The sequence below is a fragment of the Neomonachus schauinslandi genome, chromosome 3 (assembly GCF_002201575.2).
Source record: "Neomonachus schauinslandi chromosome 3, ASM220157v2, whole genome shotgun sequence".
Classification (NCBI taxonomy): domain Eukaryota; kingdom Metazoa; phylum Chordata; class Mammalia; order Carnivora; family Phocidae; genus Neomonachus; species Neomonachus schauinslandi.
The window spans coordinates 179,528,878-179,548,048 of NC_058405.1; the positions used below are offsets into that span (position 1 = coordinate 179,528,878).

The following is a 19,171-nucleotide window of genomic DNA, read 5'->3' on the forward strand; positions in this document are numbered from 1 at the left end:
CAGATGGACCATTTTAAAAGGCTACCTCTCGTTGGGATAGGAACTATTTTTTGATGCAGAGAACTGATAGGCTAATGCTTTAGGCAGACAAACACGGAGACTAGTTGATTTATTTATAATGCAATGGTTTAGAAAGCGATCACTCCCACACTTGGTTCTTACCTTGAAATCACCAGAGGAGAACATGCTGATGTAATTGTTAACCATCTTAAATACAAAGCCCCGATCCATAAATGTAAAACAGCGCTAAAAAATATAAAATTGTAAATTCAGACATTTTTACTTTAAAGGTCATTAAAGATTTTAGAAAAGGTGATTAAATAGATTGAAGTAAAATGACATTTAACTAAATGTGTTGTGTAATAAATGTTTTAAAAAAACTCTACAATATGTTTAAACATTCATCCACGTATGGCAACCAATTAAAATGTGAGATAGAGTGCACACACCAGAAAGTTATAAACCCCTATTTGTCAATTTTATAAAACACCACTTAGAGTTTTGTAGTGAAATATTATAGCCCTTTCCTTTCCATACAGGCTTTAGCTTTTACTTATCTATTTGTTTTTTTAATCACTTAGTTACATTTTATTACTCTTTTTTAGTAATTTGACTCCACGGTTTGCCGGGTGAAGATCCTTTGCTGGATAGGAACAGCGGTAGCAGAGGTGGGTCAGGAAAGCCTTTTTAAACCTCTGGCTTCCTTCAACAGAGTACTTTGGAGTGAGGAGTGAAGGTAAGAGACCCTGAGATTTCCATCTCTTACTCTGTTGTCAAACTCTCTTAACTATAATATGGAGAGTCTTAAACAGCAGGTAGGTTGGGAGGAGACAGGCAAACATCCCAAGTTGGCACAGCACGCTCTCTCCAAAAGACCAGTGGCCATGTAAGCAGTGACCAAGCAACAGTGGCCAAATGACTGCACTGAAGGGTGAAGTAGGAGGTACAGACCATCTTGGGGAGGCACCACTGAAGGTTTCCATATGGAGGTCATCACTGTGTGCGTGGGTTTGATTCTGTCATCCACATGGATGTGGGAACGTACATGGGAAAATCTTACAGGTGCTGCACCATTTAGTATGGAAGTTTTCTTTCTTGTCTCAAGAGTTCAGGATGGTCCATTGCAAAGGCTGTGCATTTTTTGGATCTCTTCTCAATTTTACAAACAAATCTCTTTTCTCAGAAAGGACTGGACATAAAATTTTGTCATAGATAGTATATATACCAAGTGGATAGTCTCTCACTGAAATACATCTGGGCATAAAGAAGAACTATTTTCTCTAATATGTTCTTCCAATTGTTATGGAGGTCATTTCTATTTTTGTTTTGTTTTCCTTTCCCTTGTTCTTTCGTTTCTTCTGAGTGGTTTTTATGTACCTACTCATTCCTTAATATGGTAGTATGCTGCCTCATTTATATTTTCATTTTTAATATGAATTTAAGTTCTTCAGATAACTCTCCATTCACCAAAAAGTAAATGGCTCCTGTGCCCTCCCATCTGTCAGTAGACAGTGGGGAGAGGTAGACACCAGAGCATAGTTATAGGCTCAGAAGATGTAAAGCGATAGGGGAGGAGGGAAGGAAAAGAGGGCTTTTGCATCTTCTGCACAACGTGGGGTCCCAGCAGGTATGTCAAATCCTTGCTGGTTCTCCAGCTGCAGGAGTTAGCCCCCAACCTTGAAATATCCCTAATGTGGAGCTTTTCCAGAGAAGACCCCTTGCTGTCTTCTTTCTGTTGGAAAGGGATTTGGGTGTGACCTTACAGAGAGAGGAGGACCATCCAATACAACTATGGGCTCTAGAAACATCTCAATTAAAAATCAGGTGAGAAAGAACCCCAGGGATGTCAGTGGTAAAGACACAAGGGCTCTTTGACTCAGTGGAGGAGGGGTTGGTGAGTTCTCTCCCTGAACCTACTCAGTTGTCACTTCCGGGGGGCTACGGTGCTTATTCTGCAGAGCAGACCTGATAGCTTTTGAAGGAGGTCAAACCCCAGCACCAGTGAATAGGGAAGATGGGGAGAAGGCTGCCTGCCCTGGGGATCTAGGAAAACCCATTTGCGGTTTCTTGAGATCGAAGAAAGACCTATGTGGTAAGTTTGTTATCCTCTTTCCAAGGGGCAGTGATGAGGAAAGGGGGTCATTCCCAGGATTTAAGATCAGCAGAATCAGCCTTCTGCTTGCAGAGAGCCCTCCTGCAGGTCAAGCTTCATCAGGTGTCTCTCCTGTCATGGGTCCATCGCTTAACTCAGGTGCAGAGGCTCTTCAGCCCATTGCTGAAGTCTGGAGGGGCCTCTCTGCTTTTGTTTAAAAATAATCTATATTAACAGTTTATATTAACAAAAAATAATTTGTAGCAAGCTTTGGCGAACTATGGCCCATTGGCCCAAACTGCCTTACTGTCTATTTTTTTAAAGATTTATTTATTTATTTGAGAGAGAGAGCAAGTGGGGGGAGGGGCAGAGGGAGAGAGAGAATCTCAAGCAGACTCCCTGCTGAGCATGGAGCCAGACCCTGGGGGAGGGGGGGGGCTCGATCTCACCACCCATGAGATCATGACCTGAACTGAAATCACGAGTCTGACACTTAACAGACTGAGCCACCCAGGTGTCCCCACTGTCTATTTTTGTAAATAAAGTTTTATTGGAACATAGCCACACCCAATCATTTACATATTGTCTATGGTGAATGGTTTATGTTTTTAACATAACTATAGTGCTACAATGGCAAAGTTGAGTAGTCGTGCCTGAGACTATATGTCCTGCATAGCTGAAGATGTTTAGTATTTGGCCCTTTATGAAAAAAGTTTGCAGATTCCTGAACTGGAGGATAACTTACACCCTATCAAAATTTTCTCAGTTTGGTTTAATAAACTAAAAGCCAAATATTCTAAATTACGTGCAAAAATACGTTGTTGTCATCAAAGAATATTTATTTTATTTAACCAATTGTGAGGACAACGATAATTTTAGTCTGTCATTCATTCAGTGAAGAGTATGAAACCCCAAATTGTGAAACAAATCAGATGAGAGTCCTTGCCTTTCCCTATATGTTTTACAAAACCGTTGGTTCTACTAGTTCCTTTTTCATCTTGGATTCTTGCGTTTGCCCCTGTGCTAGACATTAGCTTAGGTACCACCCACAGCAACTTTTGCATGGATGAGCTCCATGGAAAACACTTATTTATTAAAAATCATAGAACATTTAAGTCAAATAGAGTAAATATGAAGACCTTCCTGTTTTTTTTTTCTTTTTTTTTAAGATTTTATTTATTTTTTAGAGAGCGAGCGAGAGAGAAACAGCATGAGAGGGGAGAGGGTCAGAGGGAGAGGCAGGCTCCCCGCTGAGCCGGGAGCCCGATGTGGGACTCGATCCCAGGATCCTGGGATCACGACCTGAGCCGAAGGCAGACGCCCAACCATCTGGGCCACCCAGGTGCCCCGAAGACCTTCCTGTTTTCAGAGACTCACTTATCTACCTTCTTGTGATGTTTACAGAGAAATATCGCAGATGTTTCTTTAAACGTATTTTACTACACGAAGACTGTCTCCTATATTAGATGATTTCCAAATGTTGTCCAAAGCTAACTGAAATAAAGTGATTAGTCAGACACATGTGTCAAAAGATATGTCTGTCTAAGCAGGAAGATACAAATCACACTGAACTTTCCTTTGCTTATCTCCCTGGTATTATGCCTGCATAAGAAGAGTACCTAGATGGATTCGCTCAGGGAACTGGAGTTGTGACCCAGACTGGCAGTAAAAAGAAAAAAGACAAAAACTCCATAGGTATTCATGGATCCATTTGTATCCTATCTACTTCCAGGAGAGAATAGTAAGAGAAAGGCACAAGGTTTTGGCTTAGTTGCTACAAAAATATTACTTTCCCATAATATGATATGAAGGAGGGCACATTCTCACCTAGGACATTTTTATATGCCCACATCAGAGATACTGCTCTCTCCATTCTTGGAAAACAGTCTTGGCACAACTATGGTGTGAAAATTATATTTCAATTGTGAAATTTCAAAGCCAGTTCATTCACAGTATTTGATTACTAATGTAGAATTTAATAACCAAAAGAGGCAAAAGTCATTTGAAGCCCGAATTGAGCAAATAACCATTATCAGATTTCTGGGAATATAATATATTTTATAATGCCAATAGCAGGAGTGGGCAATGTTGAGCAGCTGAAAGCTCAAAGTTCATCAATTCACAGGCATTGTGCCAAATGACTACATTCAACTCTACACTTTAATCACTCTCTCTCCTTTTCCCTTTTCTTCTCCTAGTTCAAAAGGTTCATCTAATAATCTTTACAAAAAGTTCAAAAAAGTTTTCTGGGTCAAACAGATGCCATTAAAACTAAAATTTGAAAACCATGCCTGGCAGAAGATTACAGGAAAAGGGAGGGAAAACAGAATGAGAAGAAATTAGAGAGGGAGACAAACCACAAGAGACTCTTAACTATGGGAAAGAAACTGAGGGTTGCTGGAGGGGAGACGGGTGGGGGGATGGGGTAACTGGGGGATGGGCATTAAGGAGGGCATGTGATGTGATGAGCACTGGGTGTTAAATGCAACTGATGAAATACTGAACTCTACATCTGAAATTAATGACCTACCATATGTTGGCTACTTGAATTTAAATTAAAAAAAAAAAAGGCAACCATGCTTGTAGGATGGACTTTTATAATATACAATATATTAAACTGTTTCCTGGAATGAGTATTACTTTCGATTTGCAGTCCACATAATCTATATAATCTTACAGACTTTTAAGACCGTAGACTTATAGACTATATTTGTTTATCTATTGTCAGTCCATGCTTTTTACCCACAAATGTCACAAAACCACTGTTACCACCGTTAGCTCTCTACTCCATCCTGTCCTTTTCAATCTTGGACATTTTTTACTTGCCCCCAAGTGAGACATTAGTTTATGTACCAAAAGAAGCAACTTTCGTATAAATGAGCCCCAAAGGAAACACATTTATTCCAACAAGTGTAGAGCATAAAAGCCTAGGAAGGTAGATAAAATTCTTTTCTCTTTTTAAAAGACTTGCTTGTTAGTCATTCTTTGCAATTTAGGGAAGAATATTGCAGATGTGTCTTAAACATAATTTGCTTACAAATTGGACAGTTTATCATTTTTTCCAAATGTTCTCTTCTATCAAACACTTCAAGTAAACTACTAGCATAGTAATAACCTTTATTCCCACAGGTCTTAAAATGTGGTAGAAAACTAGAGTAATTTTTTCTTCTTTACCCTCTTCATCACTAACTCTGACCATCCCTTTTTCTTTCTGAAAGCAAGAAAAGAGCAAAAAGAAGAGGCAAAATAGTGAAGAAAAACAGTGAATTTAAGATGAGACCACATGTAGTGTATAATTTGAAATGATGTTTAATACATTAAAAATGGATTTAACTGGGTTAAAACTCACCAAAGATAATTTGGACTAATTTTATATCTACCTCCATGGCCTCTTAGCTTTCTTTATATAGTTAGTATTTATTTATAAATTCTTACACTTATCCGGTATGTTCTGGTGTGTATCATAAAGATACAAGAAAAGTGGCTTCATCAAAGTTACAATAGTCAATAGCTGGGCAAAAGAAGGAATAGAAGAAAAACATTTTCTAGTTGGATGTATTTTTTTTTAAAGATTTTATTTATTTAAGAGAGAGAGAGCAGAGCGAGAGAAGGAGCACGAGCGAGGGGGGAGGAGGGGCAGAGAGAAAGGGAGAGGGAGACACAGGCTCCGCGACGCAGGGTTTGATCCCAGGACCTTCGGATCATGACCTGAACTGAAGGCAGATGTTTAACAGACTGAGCCACCCAGGCGCTCCTTTCTAGTTGGATGTATTATCTGTTAAATGATACACCATCATTCTACATTAGCTTTGTTTTTGTTTTTGTTTTTTTTTGACTAAGCATATATTTTTCTTCTCAATTCTATCTTTAATGCAAAGAAACATAACTATAATACTATATGTGTGTGTGTATAGAGTTTAATAAGTAGTTTCTCAATACTTTAATTGATCGTTTTTAAAACGTGATTAGTGCATAACAAAAATGCCAAATTACCAAAAGTTCCCAGAGTGGTTATTTGACATCATTGTTGGAGCTATAGCCAATCCAGAACACCACTTCAAGGGCAGAAATGCCCCAAATCATACGCCACAGTGCAGCTTTTCCTTTAAAAACCTCATTTTTCTCTTTAAGAATGTTTAGAAATACTATGATTTGACAATAGTCAAATGGATACTTTTATTAAAACTTGGTTTTTGTTCTAGGTGACTCCAAATGGGAAAAAAAAATTAAAAAGTATGATGCATCAATAGAAGTATTCACCTAATAGTGCTCGTTTTGACTCTTTATCATAAATGGAGATGTGAATTGATTAACCTTTAGAGTAGCTCACATCCAAGATCATGAAGGCATGAACGGAACTGCAAACTTTTAGAACTGTACCTTAAGAAATCTGGCAACGCTGTGATTTGCCCTTCTTGTTTCTTCAAGGGCATCCTTGTATTTCCAAGTCACGTGATCACATAGGACCATGACAAGATTGTCCAACTCATTCTGGTAAGATTCAGGAAATCTTTGAGCCCGAGAAAGCTAAGGAAAGAATGGATCATTTCTTTATAATGTGACATGTGAAATCCTAAGCCTGGAAAAAAAAAAGAAACTGAAAGACTGCATTTTGTATATCATCAAACAAAAAGAGTCCTTTTGGAAACCTGAAAGCGATAATAAAATAGAAACCCTTTTAATGTCAAGATCATGATTTCCACCATTTTCATTTTATGTTTCCTTCTATTTTGGCCAATGATCTTTTTTCACTTTTTCATTAAAAAGTAAAATACATATTAATTGCAAACTATTCAAACAGTGTAGAAGTGTAACATGTTCTATGACCTCTCACATATTAATTCCCCCTTCCCTCTTAAAAAATAATTATAATGAATATTATTCTAGATTTATGTTGACACAGTTCTCTATTTAATTTAAAATCGATTATTTTGATTTTTTTAAAATTTTTTTTTTAAAGATTTTATTTATTTATTTGAGAGAGAGAGAATGAGAGAGAGCACATGAGAGGGGGGAGGGTCGGAGGGAGAAGCAGACTCCCCACAGAGCAGGGAGCCCGATGCGGGACTCGATCCAGGGACTCCAGGATCATGACCTGAGCCGAAGGCAGTCGCTTAACCAACTGAGCCACCCAGGTGCCCGATTATTTTGATTTTTTAAGACTAGGCATCCCCCAACTATATGACATCAATGAATGAGTAACTGAATGAATACAGATGTTGGCTTGAAACGTTCTCTAGTAAGTTCCAGGTGGTCTTTTCTGAAAAATTGATTTCAGCTTTATTGAGGTATAATTGACATATAAAAGTATGAGAAAGTTAAAGTGTACATTGTGTGTTTTTTAAAAGATTTTATTTATTTATTTGAGAGAGAGAGCGAGTGAGTGAGAGCATGAACACAGAGCGAGAGGGGGAGAGGGAGAGGCAGACTCCCCGCTGAGCAGGGAGACGCGGGGCTCGATCCCAGGACCCTGAGATCATGACCTAAGCCGAAGGCAGGCGGCTTAACCCACTGAGCCACCCAGATACCCCTATATTATGGTGTTTTGAGACACGTGTACATTGTGAGAGATTCCTTCCATCTGGTTAATTAACGTATCCATCATCTCACATATTTATCTTTATTTTTTTGTGTGAGAACATTTAAGTTTTACTCTGTTAGCAAATTTCAATCATACGACACACTGTAATCACTGTGTTTTACATCAGATGCTCAGCCCTTATTCATCTTGTAGCTGCAAGTTTGTACAAGCTGATCCTAACCTCACAGTCCCACCATATGCAGCAGCAGGCCAGTGGGACCTCAGTCAAGAGATGTGCCACCAGATACATGCATGGACCTAAACTCTCTGGGTCCCCAAAGACCACCCTCAGGTCCAGGAATCTACTCCTCCTGTTGGACCTCCTGCACAGGAGGGGAAAGTTTCAGCAGCTAAGTCTTCCCATCTATCTGTAGTTCGTGAATTTACCCAGACCTTCGCACGAGGTAGGCAAGTTTGATTCATCTTTACAAGTTGGCTTTAAAATTTAATTTAAAATTTCACGATAGAAACACAAAATTTAGATATCGACTGAACTATATGTTTCTAAAATTCTCTGCACCCAGCCTTCCATACTGCAAGAATAAAAACTACGGAGGATGAAGTTACAGGAATCACTTAGAACAAACAGCGGTTCCACCGTGGGATGCTGCTGTAGGTTAGCACTGGCTTTTTTCTTTTCTTTTTTTTTTTTTAACTAAGTCCAGGCCCTCAGGTGCTTCTGTGCACTGGATTTTTTTTTAAGTCAATTTACCAGGACATTGCTATATAGATCTTTTGGGATATTATGATTACCTTCCATGTATACTTAACACTTAGTGTGGAAATTAAATTAAATTAACAACAAATAAACCTAAGTGATTTAATCACATGCATCATTTTTCATTGTGCTCCATATACCTTGGGAAACAAGGGTAAACAATTCACCTACATGAAAGCAACATTCACTTTTTAAATAATCAAAGCACATTTGTAGATTTCCTCTTTTCCTTTTGTTTATCTTCTGAGATGCATGAAACTGACCAGCACCGACATTTTCTTCACAGGAGGACATGTGTTGACAACTTGGGCTTTGAGATTCCCTCTGTTTCTCTCTCTTTTTGTCTTCTTCTCAAACTCCCCTTACGGCTTACTCCCACTCTTAACCCAAAGATGCTCTGACTCATTAATACACCAGTAGTATTTTCAACTGTTCTCCAGAAGTATATCCCAAAGGCTCGAGGTGGGAGAATTTCTGCTCCAGTGATTGTGGATTTCTGTCTCAAGACAGAGGAAGAAAGGGGGCAAGGGGTTGGCATAGTCTGATCTCAGGCAAAAGAGCCAGAACAGGTTGGAAGAATCTGGGCTATTATACCACGTATGTCGCCAGGAGCAGGCGTAGGATGCATGGGCTGACGTTCAGGAATTTGGCAGTTTTTTAGGAACAAGAGGCTGATGGGAAACAAAAGGTTAGCCAGTACAATGAACTTTTTGCTACTAGAGATGAGTGCAGAGAAGGCATCAAGCAGTTCCTAGTAAACAGAAGCTCGCCTTGGTCAGGACAGCCGGGGTCATGTGGAGGTGCTATCTGCCTCTCAGGGGATTTAACCAGACATGTTTTCTCACCTCCTCTAAACTACCACATTCCATGATGACAAAAACTGTTTTAATGGTGGGGAAAGCCATCCACTTCACAATTGAAAAAAAAGAAAAGAAAAGAAAATGCAGATAGCTTGAGAGGTATTTATTGTGAATGCTTTTGAGTCAAATGATGGTGTCAGGACTTTCTTACTCTGATGCATGGAGATGGTTAGAAAACTAGAGGGTGTTGGGCCCCTGGAAGAAAACTGGAGTGTGGGGTTGCCTATGAAGGGGACAGTGAGAAGGCAACTGGAATCTATGAAGATAAATGGTTAGACGCAAAGACGTGGCCCATAATGAGTTCCTTTATCCTTAACTGTTCACAAGGGCGTTTGTGACCTATTTGAGCAGGTATGTACTGGTGGAATGAAATGATTTTAGTCCAACCCGTTCTTTTTACAGATGAGAAAATAGGCTCTGAGATATTAAATGTCTTTTTTTTTTTAATCATCTAACAGGTTAGTGGTAAGGCAAGGATTAGAATGGTGAAGTTACCTAACTCCAACACAGCTTAAAAACAGAGAGATAGGAATCATTCTTATCTTCACATTAGATTTTCTCTTCCTTCCAGACAGGAGGTTTTTATCTCTGGAAGAAGGAGGGCAGACACAGCTAAAAAGCAAATATAAGACCTAAGAGTTAAGTTAGGGAGTTCCAGAGATGATTAAATGTCCAGCCAAGGGAGATCGGTTATGCTTGGGTCAAGCCATGGCTGGAGAGACTGTGGTGTGGAGGCATGGCTGGGGACATCTGGGTGGATGACCTCAGCAGGGTGGCTCTGCACACTTCCCCGAGCCCTCAGCACTGGTAGAAGGGCCCTACTCCTCCCTACTAGGAGATCACATTTGTCCCAGGTGGGAGACCCTGCAAAAACCTTTCCCTGCAAGGCAGTAGGCAAATCCTTCAGGAGATGTCCCTCCTCCTCCCCCTGGAGCTCAGGTCAATAACTGGGGTTAAGTCCCGGCTTAACCCAGCTATAAACCTGCTGTGCCTAAGAAGATAAGACAGAGAGTATACCCCAAGGAGCTGTAAGAGCTGGCCTGTGCCAAGCAGGAGCCATGGCAGTTCCTTTGAGATTGAATGTTGAATGTGTTTTGATCAAGGGGGCCAGAAAGGAGAGTGAAGAAGTTAAAACTCATTGACATGGGGGCACTTTATCAGGACTTGGGATGAAATAATCCTGTTCATTGTTAGGATGGCTCTTAGAACCTGGAGATAGCACATTCTAAGCAAAGGAAAACGAGAATGCTTGAGGTGCCCTGGCAGATGACAGAGGAAGTAATAAAGAGGCCAGAGGAAAGTGGATATGTAGGAATGCATATATTGGGATCAGAAGACCCACTGGAGGATCAGGTTCTACAGGAAGGTCCGGGAGACACACCATCCAAACCAAAGCCATCAAGAAGGTGCTGGGACCTTCAGAAGTTCAGTGGTCTCCCGTCTGAAGGTGAGATGGGCAGTCACAGTGCTGGCTCGCTAACAGCCATGCAGATAATCTTCACCAAAATAACAGAGGCCACGTGATGGTACTTAAACTCCAGGAGCCAGAGGGCTGTGATTATCCTAACAGATGGCAAGGCTGGAGGACAGCCAAGGGGGCTAGACTCTCAGGGAGTTGTACAGCTAGTTAATAATGTGTGTGGGGGGCATCCCTATGGGAAAAACAGACAGCAACCAACAATGACAATGTTTAACCCACCAAGAGGGCAAGAATGGACTATCAGAAGATGAGGACGTTTGCTCCAAAAAATATTCATGATGCCTTTCTCTGTTCCTGGACCTGAGTCAATTTTCAGATCTGGTACACACTGATTGAAGAAGAGACAGTCTCTAAAAGACACCCCCTGCAATACTTCAGTAAGTATATACTGTAATGATTCTGTCAGTCCTTCTACAAAGGACCCTATAGCCATTTACTCAGGTGACCACACTAGGGAGAGGGGATTACTCATATATTTCAAGCACTATTAAACACAAGATCTGAGTTGATATTGATATCTGAAGACCAAAAGAATCATCACATTCACCCTGTTAGAGTGAGAACTTATAGGGATCAATAAGAGTCCTGACTAAAATTCTGTTAATAGTGGGCCCGCTGTTTTCAAAGATCCGCCCAACAGTCATTTACCTGGTGCAAATATATAATTATACATTATGCATTGACGTAATTAGCATTTAGAGTAGGCTTACACTGGATGTTTGGCCTGTGGAGCTTTCCTAGTGTAAAAGGCCAAGTGGAAATGTCTGACACTGCCCCTTCCTGACCAACAGTGTAAATGAAGATGATATCAATATTCACCACCATCCCCACCCCAAGCAATATTCTGATTTACTCTCTTGGTGGCAGAGGGGTAGAGTCAGAGGTTTCCCCTTGGTCTTACCCACTATGGGAGTTCAGAGAAATCTCTGTGGAGCTCAGGTGGTCAATCCACTTGAGTCTTTCTTGATCCTCCTTACCCAGTCGTAACTACAAATGGTCTGAGTAGAGTGTGATTATCAGAGGCTGAGATCACTCTAGACCACTCTGATTGAGGGCTGGGTCACACCACAGTGTGGTAAGTCACCAAGACCTTCAGAGCTGCTGGCTGAGGGTGAGAGGAATCAAAAATGGACAGTAGAGGAGGGAGATGATGAGATCAGGTAGGGCCCTGAGACATACTACCATGACAGGAGTTATAGGTAATTCCATTAGCCTCCCTCTTGTCAATTTCCTTTCAGGAAGAGAGGCCCATGGGAACTGTGGAAGAGCAGGTTCAGGAAGTTGTGTGACATGTTGTCCAAACCATGGACTGTGGCAGCCATGGATGTGCACAGCTCAGATGTTCCTTCAAAACAAAAATCTACTGGGAAGAACATAAATAGTTGCTAAACTTTTGGGATCCTCTCAAGTGTTCATGCCAAGGCCACACTCTCCCGAGGCTGCTTCAAGTTAATAACTGAGCTTGCAGAGACACCAGAACCAGCCCATCTGTCCCATGCAGGACTTCTAAAAACCATTCTCTGCTCTCAGATTGCCCACTGGCCCAGCCAAAATCTTCCCACTGCAGAGAGATTTTTCGCCAAACCTCTTTCCTTCCTTCCCCATCTCCTTCCACAGATGTCAAAACTTCCTGGTCCTCTTGTCCTTCCCTCTCATCATTTTGCACTTCTAATTTTGTCCTGCCTCCCGAAGGACCTGTACTGACACACAATCATTTCTCCCACTTAAAAAGCAATTAACATAAATTGCTAAGGTTTATGAAGTAAATAAAAATGGAACTAATGAGAGTGTATTCATCAGCACAATTGTTGGATAATATTGTATTACCTATAATCTTACCTGAATTTTATTTGTGTCAATCAAGTGCTGGGCCATTGATTTTAGGATAATTGCAAAGAAGAACCAGGAGTGCTATTAGAAAAAGACAGTAAGAAATTTATTTGATGAATTATGAAATAATGATGATTCTGTGCTCTACAATATGTAATTTTATAAAATCTTGATTTTAAAATGTATTCTTTGAAATGGATGGGCCAACTGCACACACGTGACTGTCCAGCTTGCACAAATGGACTTGGCTCCAGCCACACGGGCCTCTCTGCTGTCCCTCTGACACTCCAGGCATGCTGCTGCCTTGTGATTTTATATATGTCTCCCCTTTACCTTTACTGTTCTCCAAGCATTCACATGACCAGTTCCCCCTCTTTCTTTGCATCTTTTGCTCAAGGATTACCTTCTCCATGAGCTCTATCCTGACCATTCTATTTAAACTGCAAACCTCACTCTGTACCCCCAGTGCTCCCTGTTCCTCTTACTGGCTCAACATTTTATTTTCCCATAGCACTTCTTACTTTCTAATACACAATTTCATTAATTTTGTTATTATGTCTGTAGTTTATTGTTTTTATCCCCCAGTAGAATGCAAGCTTCCCAAGGGCAGAGATCTTTATTCTATTCTCTGATGCCTGCCAAATGCTCAGGTTGGTGCCTGTCCCATGGGGGGGGTGCTTGGAACATTTTTGTTGCATGAACAGAATGAATATACTCATAAGACTAATTTAAACAAACTGCTCAGCCTAGAATAACTTGAGTTTAGGGAACTCATGTTGATGCTTATTGATCCCGCCCTCTCTTTCCAGCTACATACTAATCAATCATCCATCTGTCAAGTCATAATAGATAATTAATTTAGCTAGGGACTAAGTCCATTCTTCTATAATAATTTAGAGTTATCTCTTTATAAGCTTCTCACCATCTCTTCTTTATGTACCTACAAATGCATGTGTTTCAACTTTCTGTGGTCAAACTGTGGTTGTTTTGTCTGCTTCCTTTCTGTTGTCAGTATATTCATCAATACATCATTAATCCTTTTGTTGGTACATTTCTTCTTATCATGCCTAAAAGTCCCCAAAACTTTATTTTTGCTACAGTTAACACTTTTGAGTGTTTCAGATGATTCTTTTTTTTTTTTAAGATTTTATTTATTTATTTGTCAGAGAGAGACACAGCGAGAGAGGGAACACAAGCAGGGGGATGGGAGAGGGAGAAGCAGGCTTCCCGCCGAGCAGGGAGCGCGATGCAGGGCTCGATCCCAGGACCCTGGGATCATGACCTGAGCCGAAGGCAGACGCTTAACAACTGAGCCACCCTGGTGCCCCTGGTTGATTCTTAATAGTTACTCATTCTGTATTTAGGTCAAAAGACTCCACTTGGGTCCATTCTATATCTTCTGTTCTTTTGACACAGATCTCTTTTGCTTAATGTTTTTATATACTACAATTTCAATACAGCTTATGACGCTTATGCTAGAAACTACAGGAGAAATGATCTACGGAAATCAATGAGTCTTACTGCCTTTCCAGGGGTGAGATCAAGCAATCCCTCGGGCCAGCAGTTGAAGGATTGTTTTAAATTCTTTACCTTCAGGACATGCTTTACTGTTGTTGAGTCATTTGATTTCAAAAGACCAGTCACATTTTTAGCCAGTTCCTCATGTATTGTTCTCTCCTTGCATGCCGTGGTCTTGAACACGAACTGAAGAAAATCCAGAAAGTGAAAAAAGTTAAAGGCTTAAAAAAACAACAACAAAGCCTCAAAAATTATGTTACACAAATAACTCATGTCTCAAAATTATCTGCTCATGCCAGATTTTGTCATGAAATCAATGAAGGCCCAATGATAAGAGTAGTACACAACTGTTCCTATTTAGGGCTTTGCACAGAGAGGGCTCGGCTCACCTAAGCTCTCCTTGAAACTCTCTTTGTAGAAATCAAAAGAAAGAGTCAGAGAGCAATTTAGCAGGTTCAAGGAAACATGGAGGGCTTTGACCCACCTACTTAGGACACATTTCCCCTTCTCCTTCCTTCCACTGGTAACAGGTGGCATGGTAGCATTTCTTCATCCTGAAAGGGTAGAGCACCCACTCAAATAGCCAAGTGGGGAAGCAGGTGCCTTCCAGAGGCCAGTAGGTGAGCTCCCCACACGCCCAGTTTCTATCACCTCATGCTTAGACACAGCTATCAAAGAGTCCATGAACATTGGCCATCAGTAAGATAACAAATGCTGCTCATATTTTTTTCTCTCAAAAGACTGGTTTTGGTGTGCCTTTCCGAATGCATGTAATGGTTTTAATTTTCAGTATTCCTTCATAGATTTTAAGGATATCAATACCCATTTATGCACATATTTTAAATACAAAATGCTTATCCCTGGATTATACTATTTTACTTCATGAGTTGGGTTTGCCTCAAGGAAGGCCATTTCTTCATAATTTTCACCACCCAGACTTCACTATAATCAAGAGTGAAGGCAGGCAAGAAACTCAAAGCAGAGGCTCATTCACATTTGGATCTATATAATTGTTTCTTTGGACTTTGCAACTCATGGACACCTAAGTTGCTCTGATGGAGCCTGACTTCTCGAAGCTCATCCCAGAGGAGAAAGACAAAGCTAAGAGATGCATAAAACTGGCCCAAATCAAGAGTAATATGATGTTTTTTTCCCTCCTGAATTGTGACTCATGTGAGGGTAATATCATCACCAACTACCTAGTCCCATGCACAGTTATTTAGCCCCAGTAGCATTACAACTAGCTCTGAGATATTCTTATTTTAAAATTTTGGCCTGGAACGTGACAGGAACATGTTAATGCCATGAATTGCTGTAAACCACGGCATTTAATTAGATCAACTAGAGACACACATCTTTGCAAAAGACATGGTATATGTGTGCGGTTTGGATATTGTAAATGGGGTGAGTTAGCAGCATTTAGCACCACTGAACTTGAAATGGTGTTTAGCTTGCTTCTTAATATACATAAATTCCACTGAATATATCACATCTTTTAAGAACATCAAAGCATATACTGGTACCAGACCATCAGTTTTAATTATACACCTAGTTATGGGGCTTAATATCTATCCACATGTTAAAAAATACTTCTTCCTACAGGGAATTAAAAAAATCAGGCTCGTTGGTCAAGGTCAGGGTGTCAATAACGTACTGCAATAGGAGTCCAATCACAGAATCATAGGTTCACAATCATGTTCATCAGGTCCATCCCTTCACAGAGGAGAAAAAATGAGGTCCAGAGAGGCTGATTGCTCAGGTTAACTATTTAGCCTTGACTAGAATCTAATTTCCCACTTGCTAGTTTAGTGTTCTTTCTGGAGTAAAATTCCAGTTGATAATATTTATTAGGATGTGTCCACTTTAGATATGTGAAAACATTTTTATGAAACATCTTTAGGAACTGTTACAAGCTTGAAATCCCACTTAGGTGTATATTTTACCCACTTCAAAGCAAACTAAATAAGCAATCTCTTACACAGCAAAATCAAATGGTCTCATCAGGAGATTTCAAACATCCTGTTAAAAATAAAGACCATGCCAGGATACATTCCAATACACCTTTTCAAGAACATCACAGAATGAACCTGAGAGCTGATTTAAGATTCTCATAAGGAACTTTCTTTGGCTGTCACAAAAGTAGTCACAGCATAAGTGAGTTCTTAATGTAATCTTTAATGATTCCATTGGAATGAGGTAAATACTTGTGTTGAAATGAAGATGCCTTTGTGTAATATGGACTGGGGAATTGTTTTCTTCTTAGCCCCTTTGGTGATTGAAATGGAAAACTTGGTTAAGCATTGAAAGAAAGTTCTGTAGATGATTCTGTTGAATGTAAATTCATCAGTACTGGATTAAAGTATGCTACCGCTCTGTCTTAGACAGCAAACTAAACAAGCATTTGTAGGTCAACTGTCTTTCTGCAACTGAAATGTAGATCTTGTTGGGTAAAATTATACCATAGGGAAATTATTGTGAAATAACTATTTTTGGCATATGGGCTATTTTAAGGAAGGGCACATGCTCATACTTGGGTATTTGGGAAGATACCTAACATTTCAGGCAGTTAGAAACTATGCAGATATAAAACCATAATGTAAAAAATCCCTCAGAGCGATTCACTCCAGAATGAAATTTCATAGGAAGCTTTGTTTTCTTTTTTTTTTTACTCATTTCTAGCACAAAAAAACCCCAAAATTCTTTTCTAGTCACCTTTCTAGACATCTAAATCATAGGAGTATATGTCTATTCGTATAGATTAATGGAATAAATTCTTTCAATTAAAAAAGTTCTGTATCTCACAATGGTTTAATCTATACATAAAAAAATAGAAATTGAGCTCCTCTATGCATTATAAAGTAATGCAAGTTACTCTCGTTTATCTCTGGATGGATTCTTTCTTTTCATTCAAGAAGATGACATTTAGGCAGGAACTCTAATGTGCAAACATCATCACAAGTTCACTGGCATTAATTCATAGGCCAACTGGAAATGAGAATATGAACATGTCTGAGTGAACACTTGGCGAAGGACACTGGAAGAAGCAGTGCACAGGGATGGAATGGGCTAGTGGATCATGCCCGAGGATAAAGGACTTAACATACCAGAAGCAGGTACAAATATACAGTAACTGGGAAAATGAAATAATGCCTGAGAAAACAATAAAAAGAGCTAAGAAAACATTACAGAAGAAACACAGAGCATTCAACAAACCAACAAGAAAAATATTCCATAACTTTACACAGGAATTGCATTTATTTGTAATGTGGACTTCAAGAGGGTAATACTTTCATTTTTTCTTCTCTTTCTTTGTTCTTTCTCCCCATATAAATATTCATTTGCACAGGTACATGTTATTACACATTTAAACAATATGTCTTGACCATCAAAGCAAAGAGATGGAATTATAAATAGCTAGGGGGAATGCTTGATATTACCATGGTGAGCCCCATCCAGCTAAAGGGAGAAACGTCCCACTTATTGCAGACAGGAAATGAGACAAACCACACAGCACAAGGGGATATGCCCAGGGTCCAAGTGGCGATTTTATACCTTAATGTACGACTGGACAGAGTGGTCCAGCTGCTCCTCATGGCACTTGGCCACAATGTCGGTCAGAACCCTGGAAAAAAAAAAAAAATGTTCAGTGGCCTTTCTGGAGAAGGCAGGAAAATATCACTTGGTTGGGCCCTGGAGTTTTTCATAAACTGGGTGTTTAATAGGTACTGAATGAATGCGTGAACCAATTTCAGACTGCCCGCCCTTTAGATCCCCAATATCCATATCACCTGTTAACCATCTCCAGCGTTGAAATCTCTAAACACTAAGATACAAGGAATATCTATGGCTTCAAAATCACACCGGAGACTGTTATGGCTTGCATGTTTGCTGACACTGTCTTCTTGGAAAAAGGATCATTTTTGGTAGCTGATTAAAATTGAAGACCTTTAACCTCTAATTATCATAGTCCATTTAAAGAGGGCTTCCCTTCCAACGTGGAGGCACGACATATGCTTTTGTAAAAAGCCATTAGGTTAAGATTCGGGGTTTTGTTTTTTATTTCCCTCCTTAGCTGGTGAAGTGTTTCTAGCAGCAGTGGTCGGACTATTTCCACATTAATACGTCCTGTTGCTCCATGGTTGTAGTGTTTTGGAATGTCTTGCAATTTCAGCAGATCCATCCGCTGAAATATTTCGGAGTCTTGTTCACAAAGACCCATATATAAACGCTGAAAAGAGCCTCAGTTGAAGGCACAGTTGGGGACTTTTAATCTGGGCCCAGAACTGGCTGCAGTGGGACTGTTAGACATACTTTAATTTTCCAGAGCTTCAGGGTGCTACTTTAAAAACAAGGCTGGGGCGCCTGGGTGGCTCAGTCGGTTAAGCGGCTGCCTTGGGCTCAGGTCATGATCCTGGAGTCCCGGGATAGAGTCCCGCATCGGGCTCCCTGCTCAGCGGGGGGGGGGGGGGGGTCTGCTTCTCCCTCTGACCCTCTTCCCTCTCGTGCTCTCTGAATCTCATTCTCTCTCTCTCAAATAAATAAATAAAATCTTTAAAAAAAAACAAAACAAGGCTAAAAACTCTCATTCTGAAAGAGGTTAATAATATGCATGTGAGTTTGGAAAGTTCTGGACACATTTCAATGTCAAGAGTACTTTTTTCCCCAGAATTCTGTGACTAATATATTTTTTAAAATAAACATTAGGCAAGCTTTACCTAATTTAAAACAGTAGCACTATAGAGAGGAAATCAGGATTGTCAAAGTCACTAGACAGATTGGAAATACTGGAAGAATGTAGTATAGACAAATTTAAAGGGAGAACAATTAAAGAAAAATAAAAAAAAATCTAGAGCAAATGTGAAATGGTACAGCCTCTCTGGGAAACAATTCGGTATTTTCTTAAAAACTGCACATGCAACTATGATATTACCCAGCAATGGCACCAGGCATTTATCTCAGAGAAATAAAAACTTGTGTTCACCCAAAATCTATGCCAAACTGGAAAAAACCCAGATGTCCTTCCTATCTATCTGTGGGTCTAGCTCTATCTATCTATCATCTATCTATCTATCTATCTATCTATCTATCTATC

The 19,171-nt window shown here is 39.9% G+C and overlaps 1 protein-coding gene across 3 annotated transcripts in view; it reads right to left on the bottom strand.

Annotated features, from left to right (window-relative positions):
• The window catches only part of DOCK10 (dedicator of cytokinesis 10), a 252,381-nt gene that overhangs the window by 45,328 nt on the left and 187,882 nt on the right, over positions 1 to 19,171 (bottom strand). For all 3 annotated transcript variants that reach the window (XM_044913434.1, XM_021682949.2, XM_021682948.2), the window contains exons 25-29: positions 17,632 to 17,701; positions 14,152 to 14,265; positions 12,571 to 12,642; positions 6,473 to 6,619; positions 163 to 246 (exon numbers count right to left, since the gene is read on the bottom strand). In XM_044913434.1, coding sequence (XP_044769369.1) covers positions 163 to 246; positions 6,473 to 6,619; positions 12,571 to 12,642; positions 14,152 to 14,265; positions 17,632 to 17,701 — 487 coding nt within the window. The remainder of the gene's footprint in view (positions 1 to 162; positions 247 to 6,472; positions 6,620 to 12,570; positions 12,643 to 14,151; positions 14,266 to 17,631; positions 17,702 to 19,171) is intronic.